At 53.9% G+C, this 18,105-nt stretch overlaps 1 protein-coding gene across 1 annotated transcript in view; it reads right to left on the bottom strand.

Moving 5' to 3' along the window:
• The window catches only part of RNF43 (ring finger protein 43), a 58,517-nt gene that overhangs the window by 2,640 nt on the left and 37,772 nt on the right, over window positions 1-18,105 (bottom strand). The window contains 9 exon segments of the mRNA XM_057714393.1: window positions 1,036-2,391; window positions 3,227-3,329; window positions 3,841-4,002; window positions 5,362-5,466; window positions 6,093-6,224; window positions 6,336-6,410; window positions 10,816-10,892; window positions 10,895-10,916; window positions 12,416-12,538. Of these exon segments, the coding sequence (XP_057570376.1) occupies window positions 1,036-2,391; window positions 3,227-3,329; window positions 3,841-4,002; window positions 5,362-5,466; window positions 6,093-6,224; window positions 6,336-6,410; window positions 10,816-10,892; window positions 10,895-10,916; window positions 12,416-12,538 (2,155 nt within the window).

The raw sequence follows: 18,105 nt of genomic DNA, 5'->3' as shown, positions 1-18,105 counted from the left end.
CATGCCTATCTCTCCACAGACCTGGGTCTCCTGGTTGACAAGTTCCATGTTCGTAGAGCCTGGAACCTAGCACATAGCAAGCATACAACACAGAAAGAAAAATGGAAGGAAGAAGTGAGTGAATGGATGATAGCAGCTCTCAGGTCCTGCCTGTAGGATTCCTAGACCCCAAAGTCTTATATTCCAGGACCTTTGGGTGCAGAGGGGTCCTCCTAGCGATGGCTGTAGGCAGAGAGCTGTGTCATCCACATAGTGGGAAAAGATGGGGAAGAGTAGGGGTTAGGGGATCTGAAGGAGGAAGAGGAGGACTTGAGCAAATAAATACCAAGTTAAAATTGAGGATTTACATTATCACCATTGGCTGCAATACAGTAACAGGGATGCAGTGAGTCTCCAAGAAAATGCAGTCTTACTAACAAAGGTGCATAGAAGGGAAGCCCTAGCAGTTCTTTTAACCCAGGGGAAAGGAGAAAACCACGGGGCTGCTGGGAACCACCTGTGATCTCTCTCCTTTTTTCTTTTTTTTTTTCATCATTCACATAGCTCTTCTCATGTAGCCCAGAATTGTGGTTATCTGTAGTTATTTCTCCTATAAGACCTCATATGGCCTGGGATTATGGTTTTCAGTAACTGTCCGTCCATGCTCTTCTCAAGAGCAAGGAACACTTCCTGGCCTTCTTTGTATTTATAGCTAATATTGAGCTGTGTGCATTGGTACAGCTGTAACCAATTTTTAAAATATTGAAAACACTCACGTTTGAGCTGCTGCCCCAAACCACCCCAAGTGCTTTCTGGTGTCTTCACCACACTCGTATCTCATCTGAGACCTCCCTATGGTCTGGCAACTGAAGGAGTAACACCTGGCAGAGCCAGCACACTCAAGCCAGCATCCCACGCTATGCCAGTTGTCCACTACGCTGAATGTCAGCCCTGTTGGACCCTTCTCAGCTTCCATCAACCCCTTTCGTCACCTGTTCTGCCACATCCAGCTCTAGTCTCCTTTCCCCGCTGGACCCATTTCCTCTGAAAACTCACCAGGCTGGGCTGGCAGCACCTGGCAGTGTGGGTAAGGGCATGGCCTGCCCTCTGGGGTGCCAGAACTCCATTCGGAAGGCCCCTCCCCAGATGAGTGTGTTCCTAGGGGCTGGCGTGGAGTCAGACACAACCACACTGGCTGTGAACTTGGGTAAGTAGGGCCTGGGGTTTCCGGTAGCAGCCTCCTGTCCAGGCCTGGAGGTCCAAAAATCAATGGGTGGGCCTCTGGGGACCAAGGGTATGCCAGGCTGGGGCCATAATGGGGGAAAATCTGGCACGCTGGGTGTGCAGCCAAGTCCTGGGGTCGAGAGGCTGAGGTGGGCTCGGAGGGACCCCCCCGCCGTTTCCTCTGTGGGTGTCGGACAGAGAGACTGGATTTCTGCGAGTGGAAGAGGCTGCTAGGACCGGGACTGGGGCTGGAGGCGTCGGCTGGCCCAGGGGCTGGCTCGGTGAGGGCCCTGGGCCGTTGTGGGTTGGGGAGCTGTCCTGACGGGGCTGCTGGGTTGGATCTGGCTGCTTGCAGATCGGGTGAAGGCGGCTCTGCCTGGAGGTGTGTCCGAGGGATGGCAGACCTGGACTGGGGGACTCCAGTTTCTGGGCCAGACTTCCTGCCGTGCCACTGGAAACGCTTTCTGTAGTGGTGGTGCCGGTGGCGGTGGTAGTGGACATGGCTGGACACCTGGGTTTCCCCCGTGGGCACCACCGAGTCCAAAGAACGGGGCCGAGAGGTCATGCTAGGCTGAGTCTCCTCCCCCCGGGGCTCTCCTCCAGGGCTGCAGTACACCAGGGGGTCAAAGTCACTGCTCAGGGAGCTGCGGAAGGTGGAGCTGCTGCCGTGCATGCCCTGAAGGCTGACGTCCGTGCAGTTGACCACCGAGTCACTCGAGGAGCCGTGACAGGGCCCCGAACTGGAGTCACTGGCTGGCCCGTCTGCCAGGTAGCCGCTGCGTTCTGTGCGGTAGCTCTCTCCAGACCCGCTGCTGTCGTGAGGCCTGGCCCGGCGTGGGGGCGTGGGGCAGGTGGTGGGGTGCTGCGACGGGCCCCGGAGGCGGCTCAGCCCCCAGCCCTGCACGTAGGGGCGCTGGCCCGCTGCTAGGCGCTGCGGCTCGCCTGCAGCCCGCGGACGGGCCGCTCTGGGGAGGCGGTGGTGCCGAGGGCCCACGCCTGGCTCGTGGGATGGTAGGAAAGGGCCAGGCCGTGTGGGCCGAGCCACTGCACTCCGGGAAGGGCCCAACAGGTAGGCAGCAGGCAGGTGGTAGTGGGCATGGCCGGGATGCTGGCGAATGAGGTGTAGTCTCCGCCCTGGTTCTTGGTAAGATGGAGAGGGTCCCAGGGACTGAGAAAGTGAATCTCCCTCTGGAAGAGAGAACAGGAGCACAAGTGTTTGACTCCACAAACTGAAGGAGGATACACGCAGAGAACTGTGGCTGTAGCGTACTTTTGGAGCCTGCATTGCCCAAGAGCTCCATCAGAGTTTGGAGGAGCAAGGACGTCCCTAACCTGCCTGTGCCTGGGGTGCCCTTGCTCCTTCCAGTCCACTGTCTCCTTGGGAGTTCCTGGGATGGCAAGCCCTGCGCCTCCCATCAGCCCTTTGGGGACTTTTGCTAGCCCACACTGCACCTTTGAGTGAATTAGAAAAGGCTGTCTTTCCTCAAGATACTTCACTTTCATCTTTTAGAAGACTGTCATAATATCCTGCTTTTGTTAGAATAGGATACTTCATTGGCAGAAAAGTGGAATAATAAATATACAAATCAGGTTTAGAATCAACAAAGTTGTCATGAAAATACGTAATAAAGATGCCTGCCATGGAGTGGCCACCCCTCAGATGAGGCACCCTTGAGCAGTGCACAGCTTAAAGCAGGGGTCCCCAAAGCCTGGGCTGCAGACCAGTACCGGTCCAGCCTGTTAGGAACCAGGCCGCACAGCAGGAGGTGAGCGGCGAGAAGCTTCATCTGCCGCCTCCCATCGCTCTCATTACTGGCTGAACCATCCCCGCCTCCCCACCTGTGGAAAAACTGCCTTCCACAAAACCGGTCCCTGGTGCTAAAAAGGTTGAGGACTGCTGGCTTAAAGAATGACTGAGGCAGTCCTGCTTTCTCCTCAGCTTCAGGGCAAAACACTTGTCCAGAGGGAAGCCCCTTCTAGACCCATCTGCCTGCACACAGGGGAGACTTGGCCCACCTCCTACCTACGATGTTGAACATGCAGAGGGGGCAAGTGCGATGCTGATGCAGCCAGGGGTCCACGCAGGTACGATGGAACTCATGGAGGCAGGAAATGACCCGTAGCTCCTGGAGAAAACAAGGGTCTGAATCAGAGTTGTCTGTAGCTATAGCCACGGCCAGGAAGGAGGGCATCCCGACTCCCTCTGGCCTCTCCTTATTGCCGCCACCTGCTTTCAAAGACCTCGCAGTAGGACAGAAAAGGTATGGACTTTGATATCAAGTGGACCTGGATTTTGCCACTTAGCTGCATGACCTTGGGCAAGTTTCTTAACAGTCTTCTGCTGTAAAATGAGGCTGAAAACTAGTCTACCCCCCACCCTCACTGACACGAGACTAAAATGAGATGATGCCTCTAAAGTAGCCACTGCAGAGCCCACCACCTGGTACACGCTCAACAAACAGTAGTTCTCTTTCCTTGGAAAGCCAGGAAAATAACCAAACCTCAGGGTTGTCCGTGCAGGATACACAGCACACAGATGCAGTTCGAGCACTCACACCGGTCTTAAGTGCTTCCTCCCCCAAGCTCCAGCCTCCCTCCCCAGCCTGGTCACAGAGGCGAACCACAGCCCTGCCTTACCTGGCCTTCCGAGAACTCCTCCAGGCAGATGGCGCACACAGGGGCTGAGCTGCAGCTGCTACCTGAGTCTGGCCACTCGGCCCGGGCCCTCCTGCAGCCGGCCCGGTACCTCCTGGTGGCCAGCTGGCTGATGGCCCAGGCTGTTCGCTGCTGAAGGGGATCCTGGGAAGAGGGGTGGGGCTGGAATGGGGCAAGGGCTCCTCCTGCCTCACTCCTGGACTCCAGTCTGTAATTGGTTTCCAGTCCCCCAGTTACATCACGTGACCATTTGACCACCTCAGGTGTTTGTATCCTCGGAGTTCACACGTGGACCAAGCGGGCCAAGCCCTCCCATCCCATCCCCCACTCACACTATTACATTTCCTTCCCTCGATGACCCATGAGAGTAACTTTTTATCCAACTGCCTGCTTGACATCTCAACTTGGGCATCTAACAGGCACGTCAAACTTGACAGGCCTCACACTGAACTTCTAACCTCACGAACCACCCCAACCACACACCTGTCCTCCCCCAGTCTTGCCCACCTCAGTAAAGGCAATTCTGTTCTGTTAATTGCTCAGGCCAAAAATCTTGGTGCCACTCGACTCTTCCCTCGCGCTCCATGATCAATCCATTAGAAAATCTGTTGGCTTTGCCTTCAAAGTGTATGGAAAGTCTAACTAATTCTCACCACTTTCACTGCTGCCTCCCTAACCCAAGCTACCATTACTGGATTCCTGTAATAGCCACCAAGCTGGTTTCTCTGTTTCCAGCCTTGCCGCCCTGTAATTTGGTCTCACCACAGTGGCAAGAGTGATCGTGTTAAAAGTTAGGTCAGATCATGGCTCTCCTTCTGCTCAAAACCTTCCCATGAGTGAAAAAAATCCTGACAACGGCTAACAGTCCAATACCACTGGGCCCCCGTGTACTCTCTGTCCTCACCTCCTGCTCTGCCCTCTTACTCACTGGCTTCCACCACGTGGCCTTATGGCTGTTTCTCAGACATACCAGGCACACTTCTGTCTGAGGCCTTGGCACTTCCTGTTTTCTCAATCACTCTCTCCCCAGGTATCTGCACAGATCACCCCTCACCCACTGACGGTCTCTCCTGTAATGTCATCCTCTCAACGAGGCCTTCCCTGGCCTTGCTTTTAAAAATTAACCCTGCCCCCTCTGCATTCCCTCCCCTTTTCTATTTTATTTTTCTCCCTGGCACATACCGCCATCTAAATTATTATATATTTTACTTATTTATTGTCTATCTGTTTCCACTAGAATGAAAGCTCTCCGAGGGGAGGGATATTTTGTCCTTTTGCTCACTGCAGTATCCCCAAGGCCTGGAACATGCCTGGCACATAACAGGGGCTCACTCTATTTGCTGAATGAATGAACAAATGAGGACCCCTGTGGAGAGAGGCTGCTGGAAGTCCACAAAGTCATCTGCCAGTCATGGGTGTAAAAGCACCTTCTCTCCTCACTTTTCCCCACCCTCTCCCACACGTGCACTCGCCCACCTCCACCAGGGAGTCCACCCTGCTCACCGGCCTGCTGTGGCGGGGGCGGCACCGGATACGCAACACCGAGGCCAGGATGACTACGAAGATGGTGCCCACCACGGTCAGGAGGATCCACACGTCATAATCTGGCTGGGGGGCGAGCAGAGAGGGAAAGGGTCATACTACTGGAAGGAGCAGGGCCAACCTGGGAGAAACACAGGAGCCCAGGAGACACACAGAGAACTGGAGGGCCCTTTGAGTCTTCCAGCAGAGGGGATGAGGTTGCAGGTGGGGTTAGGTGGTCCCTCTCTGCCCACAGGCACTCACAGGGGAGGGTCCTCCAGACATCAGCTGTGAGAGGTACTATCTCCAGACCTGTGTGCTTGGGCAAAGGGGGACAGGGACCCCTCTACAAGGTGGGAGCTACCCAGCGAGCAGCTGGCTGAGCTTCCCAGCTGATTGAGAAATACCAACCAGGCGTGAGGGTGTTCAGGGACCAGGGTTTCATTCTGGCTCTGCTACTCTGGCCATGAAACCACGATGCTGAAAAATGACCTTAGAACTCAACTGGCCCAATCTGTTCATTTGGCAGATGAGGCCCAGAGAGGGGAAGAAACTTGCCTAGTGGTGCACAGCTGGTGGATAGAGTTGGAGTAGAGGGTTTCTAAGGTCTCTTTAGCTCGAGGAGTCCAGAGGCTTTTGATGAGAGTCGCCGCAGGAAAAAGTGGGGGTGAAAGCAGGTGCTGGCGCCAGGGCCGAAGATCTGGCGTGCTTACCCAGGTCGGGGGCTCCTTCAGCTCGATCCTCACGTGGGCCTTTCGGTTCTTGTACACAAACTCCATCAGCTTCTCGGCATCATTACCCCAGATCAGCACCACTGGCCACGTCAGCCCCAGGGGCTGCTGCAGCTACAAGAGGGAAAGTGCCCACGAGGGCGGCTGTGTCCTGACTTCTCCTTCCCGGGCACCCTTCTCTTCCTCCGTCCAGCCCCCTCCTCAAACACCCCACATCCCAGGTACCTGCTCAGCAGCAGCTCGATCCTCCGTGATGTCAAAGAGAACGGCGCTGGCTCCCCGCTCCCCCGCCATCCGGGCCTGCAGAGACGCACAGCAGAGGTCTGGCGGGGGTCAGACACACAGCGCACCCACACCCCGGCCTTGCCCCCTCAGTCATCCATCCCTTCCTGGGGTTTCGCACACACCACAACCTCCGCACACTCACACCTGTAACACACGTGAGAGGTTGGTGGGATTAGGATCCCCCCGCCCCGCCCCGAGCTCGCCCAGATCCACTGCCTTCACGGACAACATTCAGTCCTTCCTTTGGTAAAGGAACAAACCCTTCACGAGGTTTAGTAGGTGCCGGGTGGTGGACTAGGCTCTAGGCCTAAGGGCAAATAAGACACAGCCCTGCCGTCAGGGTGCCTCTAGTCCGCCTTCACGAAGAAGTGTGCGAGCCGAGAGCAGGGAGTGGCCGGCACCCACGGAGGGGGCGTGTGTGGGGAGGGGGTGACCCGTCCCCGGTACAGGAGGTGGAGAGCTCCTGCAGAGCAACTGGGCTTTCCAGGGTCCAGCCCGGCCTGACAAGGGGAGCCTGCAGAGCACCCCCTCCCCCACCTCAGGCAAGGTTCCAGGAGCCTGGGACGCTGCTCTCACCCAGGGCGTCTGTGACAGCCCCGGGTCGGCCCATCTCACGGCTCTCTCTCCCCGCCACACTCTGGTCTGCCAATTCGCTCTCTGGCTCCAATTCAAGGACTTGCTTACGTCCCTGTCCAGTGCTTTATCCCGTCCCCCCTCCCTGAGGGTGGCAGTAGAGACTCGGGTGGGGAGGGGCCTGAGGGGCTGTTCCCACAAGGACGGATGCAACTGTGCGCAGGTGCGCATGCGTGCTCGCCACGGCTGCGCGAGAATCCACCCAGCCGGGCAGAGCAGAGCGCAGAGCCAGAAAGAGAACAAAAAGCAGGCATCTAGGGGCTCTGGGTGTGGGGTAAGTCAAGCGAGATAAGAGCTGAGGGTGCGGTGGAGGCAGGAGGGCAAAGGACTGACAGACAGACCCTGCTCCGGGCCTCAGACGCTCTCCTGCCCTCCTCCCTAGAGCAAAGGCTCACCTCGCGATGGCATCAGGCTGGGACCCCAGGCCCCTCTGTCGGGCCTTCCTGCAGGCACTGAAGGAGTTAATCCTTCTGCAAGTAGCGGAGGCAGGAAGAGAAGCCCGTGCGGGGGGTTACTCACACCCCGGCGCTTTGATCTCTGCTTCCCTGCCCGGGGAGAGCCTGTTGGGGCAGGTCTCCTGCCAGGCAGGCCAGGGGAGCGGCTCCCGCTCCAGCTCCCTGCTCCCCGCTCCCCAGGCGGCGGCAGGGGGGCGGGGGCCCCTCGGAACAGGCAGCCTGCAGGCAGGAGAGCCCCGGGAGGGTGGTGGAGGCGCTCGAGTGGGGCCTTCACGGTAAGGAGGGTAACTTCCCTCTTCCCTCCCTCCTTCCCTGAGGAGCCGGGCTAGGCCCTCTACCAGCACCCAGGCCCAGCCCAGGCCCAGGCTCGCCAGGCTAACTGACTGGAAATTCACAGGACTCGAGAATGGAATTGCTGAAGAAATGGAGAGGTGACAGCCTTCATCCTCCTCTAGCCCGCCTACTTCCAGGAAGTCTACCCCACCGAGGCGACTCCAGGCAAAGAGACGTTGTCCAATCTTCAGAGCCCTCCAAACCAGGGCATGGGAACAGCCCCAGGGGACAAGGAGGACTCCTTTCTACTAATCTCATAGTCCAGACTTGGCCAAGGGGTGGGGAGGTCAGTCCAGTAGTCACAGAATCCTCAGTGCGACCAGGGCCTCATGTTTCTCGTCCCCAGAATGAGACCTTGAACCCAGCCCGGCCTGGAAGAGCAGGAGGGAAGGGCACAGACTTCCTTCTCCGGAGATGTTCTTACTTCCCCACCCCTCTTTCTTTGAGGGGTTGGGATAGGAACAGTGGAAAGTAATTACCCTGACGTTCAAACACCCCAGCCCATTACAGCCCATAATTACAAAGTTGTAAAAGTGATCAAAGAGAGAGGGTTGGCCAACAGGGGAAACAAACATGACTTTCAGGCAGTGGGTGCCTGCGTCTAGAGTTCTAGGAATCAAAAAGCAAGATTTGGGGCGAGACGGCAGCCCACTCAAAGGCTACCCCTGCTGCCCTGCAGTCCACCTGCACCCAAGCAAGAGGGAGGGAGGGAGAAAGAGAAGCGCTGCTTCGGAGACCAGAACCTGGAAGACAGAGAGGACGGGCAGGCCCTCCAGACAGGAAGAATGGGCTTTAGAAAGAGAATCCAGAGACCTCTTGGGAGCTGCAGAGTCAGCCAGCCCTCTAAGAGCAGTGCGCAGGCTGCCCACGGCCTTTCGCAGTGGAGACCAATACGGTCCAGGACTTCTGCACTTCTACACTCTGCACATCCCTGCGCCTTAGATTTTCCTCTCCAGTCACAGTGACAGTCACTGTGTATCTCCTCCTCATCAAAGATGGACTGAGCACCCACTGTGCCCAGGGTACCAAGCCCAGGGAAGGCCAGGTCCTCCAGAACAACTCATAATCTAGCCATGGAGACAAGGCATATAGGCACAGTTATAAAGCTGACAACAACATTCTAGAATACAAGTGCATGAAATAGACCAGTCCACTCCAAATTCTTTTTTTCACTGCAGAAAGCCCTTCCCTCCACTCCCCCCCGCCACTATCCCCCTCCCCCCGCCCCCCCCCCCCCCCCCCCCCCCCCGCCGCCCCGGAGTCTGACACACATCTTCAATACAAAACAGATAAAAGTGAGGTTGAGGGTAGGACTGGGGATAGGAAGGACCTTGGCATCCCCCCACCCCCAACCCCAGCCCCTGCCAAGGCTCCTCCATAAAACCTGGTGTGAAAAGCATGGCCAGAGACCCTGGCGGCATGCCAGAAGGGATTTCTGCTCCTAGTAGCCCAGCTGGGCTGAGCCAGTTAGGAAAGATTCAGTAGAAGAGATGGGATTCATCTAGGCTTGAAAGCGAAGGTAGGAGGAAGTAGAAGGGATATAACCTTTACTGAGACTCACTCTGCCCAGACTCTTTAGGTCTGAGTCCTAAATCTGCTATCAAGTATTAGCTGTGAGACTCTGGGCAAGTCACTTAACTGTTCTGCGCCACAGTTTTCCTTTCTGTAAACTAGGGATATAATACTAGGACCTACTTCACAGGGTTGCTTTGAGGACTATATCAGTTAATCCATGTAAAGCCTTATAATATGTGCCTGGAACACAAAGTAAGGGTTCCTTGACTATTAGTTATTATCATATCAGCTGTCACACGTGCTTTGTGTACATGATTTCATTTACTCCTCACAACACTCTATAAGAGTCACCAGCCCCACTTTTTTTTTTTTTTTTTTTTTTTTTGGCACACAGGCTTAGTTGCTCTGCGGCATGTGGGATCTTCCTGGAGCTGGGATCAAACCCGTGACCTCTGCATTGGTAGGCGGATTCTTAACCACTGCGCCACCTAGGAAGCCCTCCAGCCCCACTTTTGAACTGAGGCAACCACGGCTCAGAGAGACTGAACCACTTGCCCAGGGTCACACAGCTGATGAGCAGTGGAGGCAGAGTTCCCACCCAGGACTGCAGCCTTCTGAGTACCTGGTTACCAGGGAGTGGTCTCTACGGTAAGAGAGGCAGGGCTTGTGCCCAACTTTTTGTCTCCAGAGCCAGTTCCTGCCACCAGGCAGAAGGCCACTGTTCCAGTCCAGGCATGAGGTGGTAAGGGCCTGGGACTCACAAGGACGGCTGTGGAGTTGCTAATAAAGAAACAGAAACCAATCTGGGTAACTGGGGAGGGGAGGGAGGTGGTGGTGCTGACAAGAATGAGAGTCCTGAAGAACTACAGTGAGGGTTTCAGAGACCGAGAGAGAGACCCATGATGGAAAAAGCCCACCCTTGTTAGCTACGAAAGCACAGCATGATGACGCCAGGGACAAGGACGATCGTGACAGCTGCAGCATTTACTGAGTGACTGAAAAGTTTAGTTAAGCCTGTGGGATGTCTAAAAAATTGGAAGTAGCTCACAGATCTGCATTACTACCTTCACAGACCTCCTCTGGACCAGGGGATCCCAGGTAGGAGCTACTTGGTCAGGTCAAAGATGAGAGATCGTAGGGATGCCTTGGACCCGAGGCAGAGCTTGGGGCCAGAACAGTTCCGCAGAGTGATGGGGGGAGACGACTCGCAAGGGGAAGCAGGGTTAGTGTGGTGCGGGGGGGGGGGGGGGGGGGGGGGCGCGGGAAGCTCGGGCAGTGACCTCAGGGAAAAAGAGGTCACGGGGCAGCAGCCCAAGGTGCTCCTTCTGAACTAACAGTTTTTTGGTTTTGTGCTTGATTTAGCTCAGGCCTTGTTTGGCACTTGACATACACTCTCTTCATCCTCACAGTGATCACTGGGGTAGGAAATAAAAGTCCCATTTTATGGGAGTAGAAACAAAGCCCCAACAAGGTTAATGAAGTACCTCAAAGAGCACCGACCACATGCTCCTTGTTCCCCAGCATCTGTGCACATGGCTCATTTCTCCTACAGGAGAGTGTCCTCTAGGGGCGAGAAGAAAACCACCTGTGTGGACACATCCTGGACGGTCACTGAGTATCCATGTGCATGTGAAATCGTACGCTGCTTCAGAGGGACCCGCAGAGCCTCTCCGAACCCGTCCTCCCCCATCTGTCTATCTCCCTCCCCTCCCTCTACTCACACTCACCCACCTGACACTGGGCACTCATCCACTAACCGAATAAATGAATGACATTTGCCCCTATTCTGTCAAGCAATGGAAATGAATGGCCAGGAGTAGGGTAGCTTCAGCCTAACAATATGCTGTTGCCAGGAAGGACCCTCACCATCGTGCAGAGACACCACACTCTCCAGCTCCTCACGAGTGTCCTGGCCCCCGTCCCCCACCTCCCCTGGAGCCCCTTCTGCATCAGCACAACCAGACTGGGAGAGTATCTTCCCCTATCTGTGGGCACCACATTCTGAGTCCTGCCCACATCCCTGCCCCCGGGGGACCAGGTAAGAACCCAGGCCCAGGAAGCAGCCCTCAGGAGGATCAGGAAATCCCCAAGGGGCTCTGGGCCAGGGGACAAGGAGCAGGCACACAGGGTGGGACTGTCACCCTCCTCTTTCAACCACCCCTGGGAGCAGGACCCCCACCCCCAAGTCTGCCTGACCATGCCACTCACAATCTAACTACACTTTGGCTTGAGTCACCATGAGAATCTTTTCACGTATGTTCAATTTTCCCAGCTAGAATGGGAGGCAACAGAGAACAGAGATTAAAAGCCCAGGTTTGAGAACTGGACACGGCTTGATTCAAATCTCAGCTCCGCCCCCTCCTAATGGTGTCACCCTGGCAAGTTACTTATGTTTTCTGATCCTCATTTGTCTTATATGTCAAATAGAGAATAACAATGTCTAGTTTTCCTGATTGTTGTGAAAAGTAAATGAGAATTAATCTATGAAAAGAATCGATCCCATTGTCCCACCTGGCACATAATAAGCACAAAGAAAATAGTAACTAATGTTAAAGCAGGGGCCACAAATGCAAATGTTTACAGGGTCTATGAGGTAGCAGGCCAGTGGGGAGCATGGCAAACCAGAGAGCCCACGATGGAGGAAAGGTCATGACGGCTGCCAGCTCCAGCCCCGTGGAAGTGTGGGGGCTGCCAGTTTGCAATCTCGGAGGAAGAGCGTTTTAATGGCTTCTACTTCCACTCTTCTTGCTCAGTGAATGTGTTTGAAAGAAGGAAAAGCCCTCCAGCTGACCCCCTCTCTGCTTGGATGCTGGGCAGGGGAAGGGGTGTAGGGATTTCCAGGTGATGCGGGAGGAGCGAGGATGGGGTGCACGCCCCAGATGACAGCCAAAAGCTTCTGCTGGTCTATGGCTGGTAGGGAAAGGACAGAGGCCTGAGTTTTCACATCTCTCAGACAGTCATGGGTTATTAAAAACCTGAATTGAGCACATCACTCTCAGGAAACAAGTCAACAAAGAGCATGGGGCCTCTCGCAGCCCAGAGCCAGGTGAAGTTCAGGGTGCGCGGCATCACGCGTGACTCTACCTTGCTGGCCAGTGACAGGCAGGGGCGGGGGGCCCGCTGGGGACTCTCCAGCTTGACGATGCTGATGAACCCGGGCTGCAGATGGTCGTCATCGCTGGCGTTGCACAGGTACAGCGGGTGGGACTGCAGAGAGCGAGAGGGAGACGGGGGACCGGTTAGGGGGCTGCGGGCAGCAGAAGGCGCAGCTCGGAGAGCCGGGCACTTCCCTGCTATTCTCACAGGTACCCGGCAGGTCTCCTGGGGCCATGAAAGATGGGCCTTCTTATCAGATGGCTGCACAGTAAGCTAGGAGCCACCAGTTGTCATCTCAGGGGTGCCAGGGCCAAGGATACATGGAGGTGGGGGCAGATAGGAGTGAGGGGTGTCGAAAATGGGGACCTAAGTGAAGAGCCTGCTGCAAAGCCGTTCCAACAAACTTCAAGCCCTGCTTTTCCAAACTGGTCAGCTGCAAAAGGCTCGTCTCCTGGCCCCAGCCTCTCTCACCTCCTAATTCTGTTCTGAAAACCCCAGGCTACGAGCCTGTATCAGTGCCTTCGGAATCTTGTCTTCCCTCCTTGCTGTCTCAGGGCAGTGCTAGGTGATGCTGGTGCCTCCTGCCTCCTCGGCAGCTGTTGCCATGGAGATTCTCATCTCTCCTGGGCTTGGGTTTTCTCACTTGATGCCCTCTTGCTCCTCTCAACATCCTCCTCTGCCCATCCTGGGATTAAGCAGGGTGCTGATAAGGAGGAGAACTATTTTGGGATGTGGCTTGGGTAAGAGTTAAACCTTGAATAGCACAATTCCTAGGAGCTCGTCCTGTCCTCAGGAATGATGCAGTGGGGATGGAGCCTGCTCAGCCCACCTGCTTGGAGGGTATGGCAGGTCCACGCCAAGACCCTGAGCCTCTAGCCCAGCTGGTGCTGGGCAGTGACTAAGGGGGAAGTGGACCCAATTCGTGCTGAGACCAGGGATGAGACACTCTTCTCCTTCAGGGTGATTCTAACAGCCACTTGAATCTAATTTTCCCAGAGTACTGTGAGAACAAAGGATAATCCTATGGGCCAGGGCTTCCCACATGGTGGAAACCCAATCCTGGCAAGAAAGGGGACTTCCTACTAGGGAGCTGCCCTCAATTCCCTGGCTACTGCTCTTGAAGTCTAAAGGACTTCCAAAAAGAACCATCAGAGGAACCAGAGAGAACTTTGAATTTATGAAGGTGTTTATGAACATGATAATATCAGTGATGGATTTAAAAGCACAGTCACTTTCTGAAAGCACTTTCAGGCTGTCTCCTCTCACTGTATCACTGCAGTCCCTTGAACATAGTAGATTCTCACTCCACATGCGCTACCTCACTTTGAATTGTATCCTTGTGAATAAAAACCTTTGGGCAGGGGGTGTTGAGATGGGAGGGTGGGCCACTCTTGCTCCAGAAATTAAGGACTATTAGTCTGGTGGTGATCAAGGTCTAGTGTGGGAGAAAGGTTATATATCCCCCTAACCCCCAGAAATGGGCTGGGGCATAAGGTTGGGGGCTGTAGTGAAGCTGTAGCCTCCATCTCAACAAGTTCCATTAGTCTGTCTATCTGCCCATTCATTTCTTCATTCTGCCAACACTGAAGGCCCTCCTGGTGCCAGGCTCTCTGTTCAATGCATGGAGGAGTCAACAGTGAATAAAACAGGCTCTTTGCCTTAGAGAAGCTCAGAACTCAAACACTTTGTATTGTGATGTTATGATGCAGGTTCATTCAAAGGCCTGGGGGAGGGCCTGCGGAGGAGAACCAACGATACCGCGGGAGGGCAGAGTGACTTCAGTGCTTCCTTAGGGACTAAATAGGTACGTGTTCACCCAGTGCACCTACAACCAGAGGGGAGGGTACATTCCTGGCAGAGGAAGCGGCCTGTGCTGAGGGTTTGGAGGAGCTGTGGGCAGTTAGGTCTGGCCTGAAAGGGAAGGCAGGAGACGCGGCTGGAAAGGTGGGCGAGAGCAGGGAACACAGGTCTGCGTTTGCAAAGGATCTCCCCGGTGACTACAGAGGACAGGCTGCTGTGGTGAGGAGTCAGGAGTCAGCTGCTCCAGCAGAACAAAAGTGTGAGGCCTTCCCTCAGGAGCCACGCTTTGCAGCCACAGCAGTCCACAGCTCTGCTGGCTCCCCCAGCCCTACGCACGGTGCAGCTTTCTCAAGACAACTCCAAGATGCCTCTCGCTGACCAGAGGGTCAATGGAGATAGCGGAAAGTCACTTGGAGAAGCGTAGTCTTTAGAGAAAGATCTGCAAATACTTAACCACCATGCTGCCCCCAGGCCTTTGCAGGGGGACCCGGCATGTGCTATCCTGTAGTGCTACGTGGTAGGATGCTGAGATGGAGGGGGAGAAACGTGGTGCAGAGTCACCAGGCTTCCGTGGTCATGAACTAACAACTGCGCGAGAAGGAAGGGGAGGAAATTAACCATTAGAAATGCCTTTGGCGTGCCAGAGCCTGCAGATGTTATCTCACTGTGAGGTAGGTGTGCTCATCCTCACTTAAAGAAGAGAAAGAAGCTTGAGGCTCAGAGACGTTAAGGTCACACAAGAGTAGAACCCAGCTCTGTCTGACTCCACCCCCTGGAGTCAAGTAACTCCAAAGGAAACACATAGCAAACCCATCACGGTCCCTGCTGCTGAGGGTGAGAGCTCACGTTGCTTGAGTAAATACGGCGGGCCCCTGAGTGTTCTAAGCACTTTTGTGTATTACCTCTTTTTATCCTCATAACAACCCTATAATTGTCTCCATTTTAAAAAAGAGGAGATTGAGGCACTGAACAGTTAAGTAACATGCCCAGGATTACCAGAAGATCGGAGGAAATGTAAAGAAGCAGGATAAAGAAAAAAAAAATTAAGAACAATCTCCATTTGACTTTGAAAACATGATACCTTCTCCCAATTCGTAACCAAGAAAATCTGCCTTCCCAACTATACATTCCTAAGGCATACAGGCCCAAACACAAGTGCCTGAAATATTGGTGGTGACTTCCAGGAACGTCCTAGGCCCTCTTCTCTTTTCACTCTCCATGGTCCCCCGGGGGACCCCAGCCAATCCCATGGCTTTGGTTTCCACACACAGGTGGTTCATTACGTATGTGTGGCCCAGACCTCTCTTGATTCCAGACCCCAGGAGGGGCCTAGACGTTTCTGCCTGAGAACCTTGAATGAGACACCTCAAACTCAGCATGTTCAAAATGGAACTGACCATTTTATCCCTTAAAACTGCTCCTCCAGGCTTCCCTATTGGAGGGACTGGTAGCCCCATCCACCTATTACCCGAGTCAGATGCTATCTTCCTAGTCTCCTCTGATCTCCTTCACCCCCTACCACCACCACCAACAAGCAGTCACCAAATTCTAACAATTCTTCTCCTAACCATTTCTCTTACTTGTCTTCTTTCTGCCATTCCCACCACAGCTGCTCTAACACAGGCCACCGTCACTGCTATCGCAAGTTACTGACATAACCGCTTAACTAGTCAACTCGCTCCCCCTCGAGTTCCCTATACGGAAGCCAAAGTGGTCTAAGATGTTAATTTGGGCGTGTCACTCTTTCTCTCTAAGCGCTAAAAAGGCTCCTCAGAGCTCTTAGAGTGAAGTCTGCACTTTTAAACACAGCTTCAAAGGCTCCGCCTGCTCCAGCTCCTGCCTTCACGCCCCACCCCCACGCCTTACCATCCCTTCCAACACCTCTTCCCCCAGCAACCCGTGCTCCAGAAAGAACTCGCTTCATGTGCCCAGACACTTTGGGGCTTGCTGCTCTGTCAGGGTCGGCTGGAGGCCCTCCTCTGGGCCCCCTTAGTGCGCTGTATTTCCCCAGTCCTAGACTTACCCCAGGGGTATTTTCGTTGTCTGCGTACATCCATCCCTCTCTCCCCCAGCCTATGACAGACCTCCACTGCCCCTCCAGTGCTGGCTACATAGGTTTTAAAATTAAATATGGCATGTCTACAACCAGATACCTATAAAGATAGCACAATGCACACCAAATCCTGATAACCGTGGCTTTGAGAGAGGAATTAGAGAGGAAATGGGGAACAGACTTTGGTACTTTGCTTTGAGTACTTCAATCATAGGCTAATACGTGGAGATATTGAGTTTTATTTTGTGCTGTTAAGAAAGAATAAAAAAGAGTGAGAGCTATTTATGTATTGTTCCTGTCTTTTCCCTCCTCCCATTCCAAGAAGAGAGGCTCGCCTTCAATTTCCTTGCCTCAGGGGCATTCGCCAAGAGCAAATATTGCTAAAGACCGATCTTCCTGACTTTTGTGGAAGACTGAACTCATTGAGGAAATGTGAGTGTCCTGAAGGCAGAAGGGGGGGGGGGGGGGCAGGTAGTCAGAGTCCCTGGAATCTTGAGGGTGGGGGGAGGAGCCCGGAGATGTGCCAGGTTGTGGAAATCTACGGCCTGTTTCCCAGAAGGAGGGGACCCCAGGAAGCTGGACCTTGGCAAAAATCTGTACCTACCTGGATTCCAAGGGAACACTTGTGCTCGGACAATGGGCGTATTTGTGGCGACTGGTGTGAACAAGTATCAGAGATGTCCCTTAGCTATTTCAGTTTTGGCTGCTCTATGAGGGAGTTCCCATGAAAACAAATTTCCATCGACCTAATGGGATAGGACCTTGAAGTCAGGTTTAATTCGACTGAAAAAATAAAGTACCATGGTATTTCTTGTACAGTCATATTTGTGGCATGAAAATCATGCTTACTACACTTTTGTATGGTTTCTTTTACGATGAGAGTTTCTCAAGTACGTGTTCTTGAACCAGGCAAGGCAGTGTTAGTCTCCCTGGGGTGTAAGCCAGGGGCTGTTTTTGCCCCCTCCTCCGGGGAATTTTCAGCTGGGAAGAGGGCTCCTGAGAAGAAAACAGATCTAAATGCATCTGCCTCCTTGGGATACAAGATCTCCTAACAACGAAGATGCAAACATGATCTCCACATCAGCCACCTGTCCTCTCAGTGACACCAGGAGAGGGCCAAGAGAGATGGGCTTGCAGGATTTGGGATGGTGTGGCTGGAGAGAGCTGCTGGCAACTTGGTGGACTTGAGGATTTGTTATTTGTGTACTTCTCAAAGGCCAGGAGATGTGATGTCCTGTCCCAGATACTGCTATGAGAAGCAGATTAAGAGGACTTGCTCATAGCGTCCAGGCCACTCTGGCTGAGAACTCCGCTTTACACACACATTTTAAACACCTGTGTAAAGATGTAGGTCTTTAGTGGTGTGTATTGTATTTCATGCTCTTGCATCTGTTCTCTATGTATCTGTCCTCCTCCTTAAACGTTTGTTCTGATTTTTCCCTTCCTTCCCTCCCCAGACAGACCTTAGGTTCATTTCCTAACTCCCTCATTTACCTGTGTGACCTGGGGCAGGTTGTTCCTTAGCTTTTCTGAGCCTCATGTTCCTTATCTTCAGAATGGAATAAAAAACGCCTCCTGATTTTCATGAGGACTGGAGATAATGGCCGCAAGTGCCTAGCACGGAGCCTGACATTCAGTAAGTGCTCATTAAATGGAAATGGTGGTTGTTTTTATTGCTACATCTGCAATAGTAAAATCCCTCCTTATTCCTGGAAGGGACAAAGCCCTTTCTGACTAGTCTCCGCTGGCAGGCGTCACAACGCCTCTGAGTGCCGGCTTCCGCGAGGCACGGTCTGGGACAGCTCATTATCCACGATCACTTCCC

The sequence above is a fragment of the Hippopotamus amphibius genome, chromosome 17 (genome assembly GCF_030028045.1).
Source record: "Hippopotamus amphibius kiboko isolate mHipAmp2 chromosome 17, mHipAmp2.hap2, whole genome shotgun sequence".
In the NCBI taxonomy this organism is placed as follows: domain Eukaryota; kingdom Metazoa; phylum Chordata; class Mammalia; order Artiodactyla; family Hippopotamidae; genus Hippopotamus; species Hippopotamus amphibius.
Note: the sequence above shows the minus strand (reverse complement) of the source record. Positions and strands in the feature narration are given on the sequence as shown.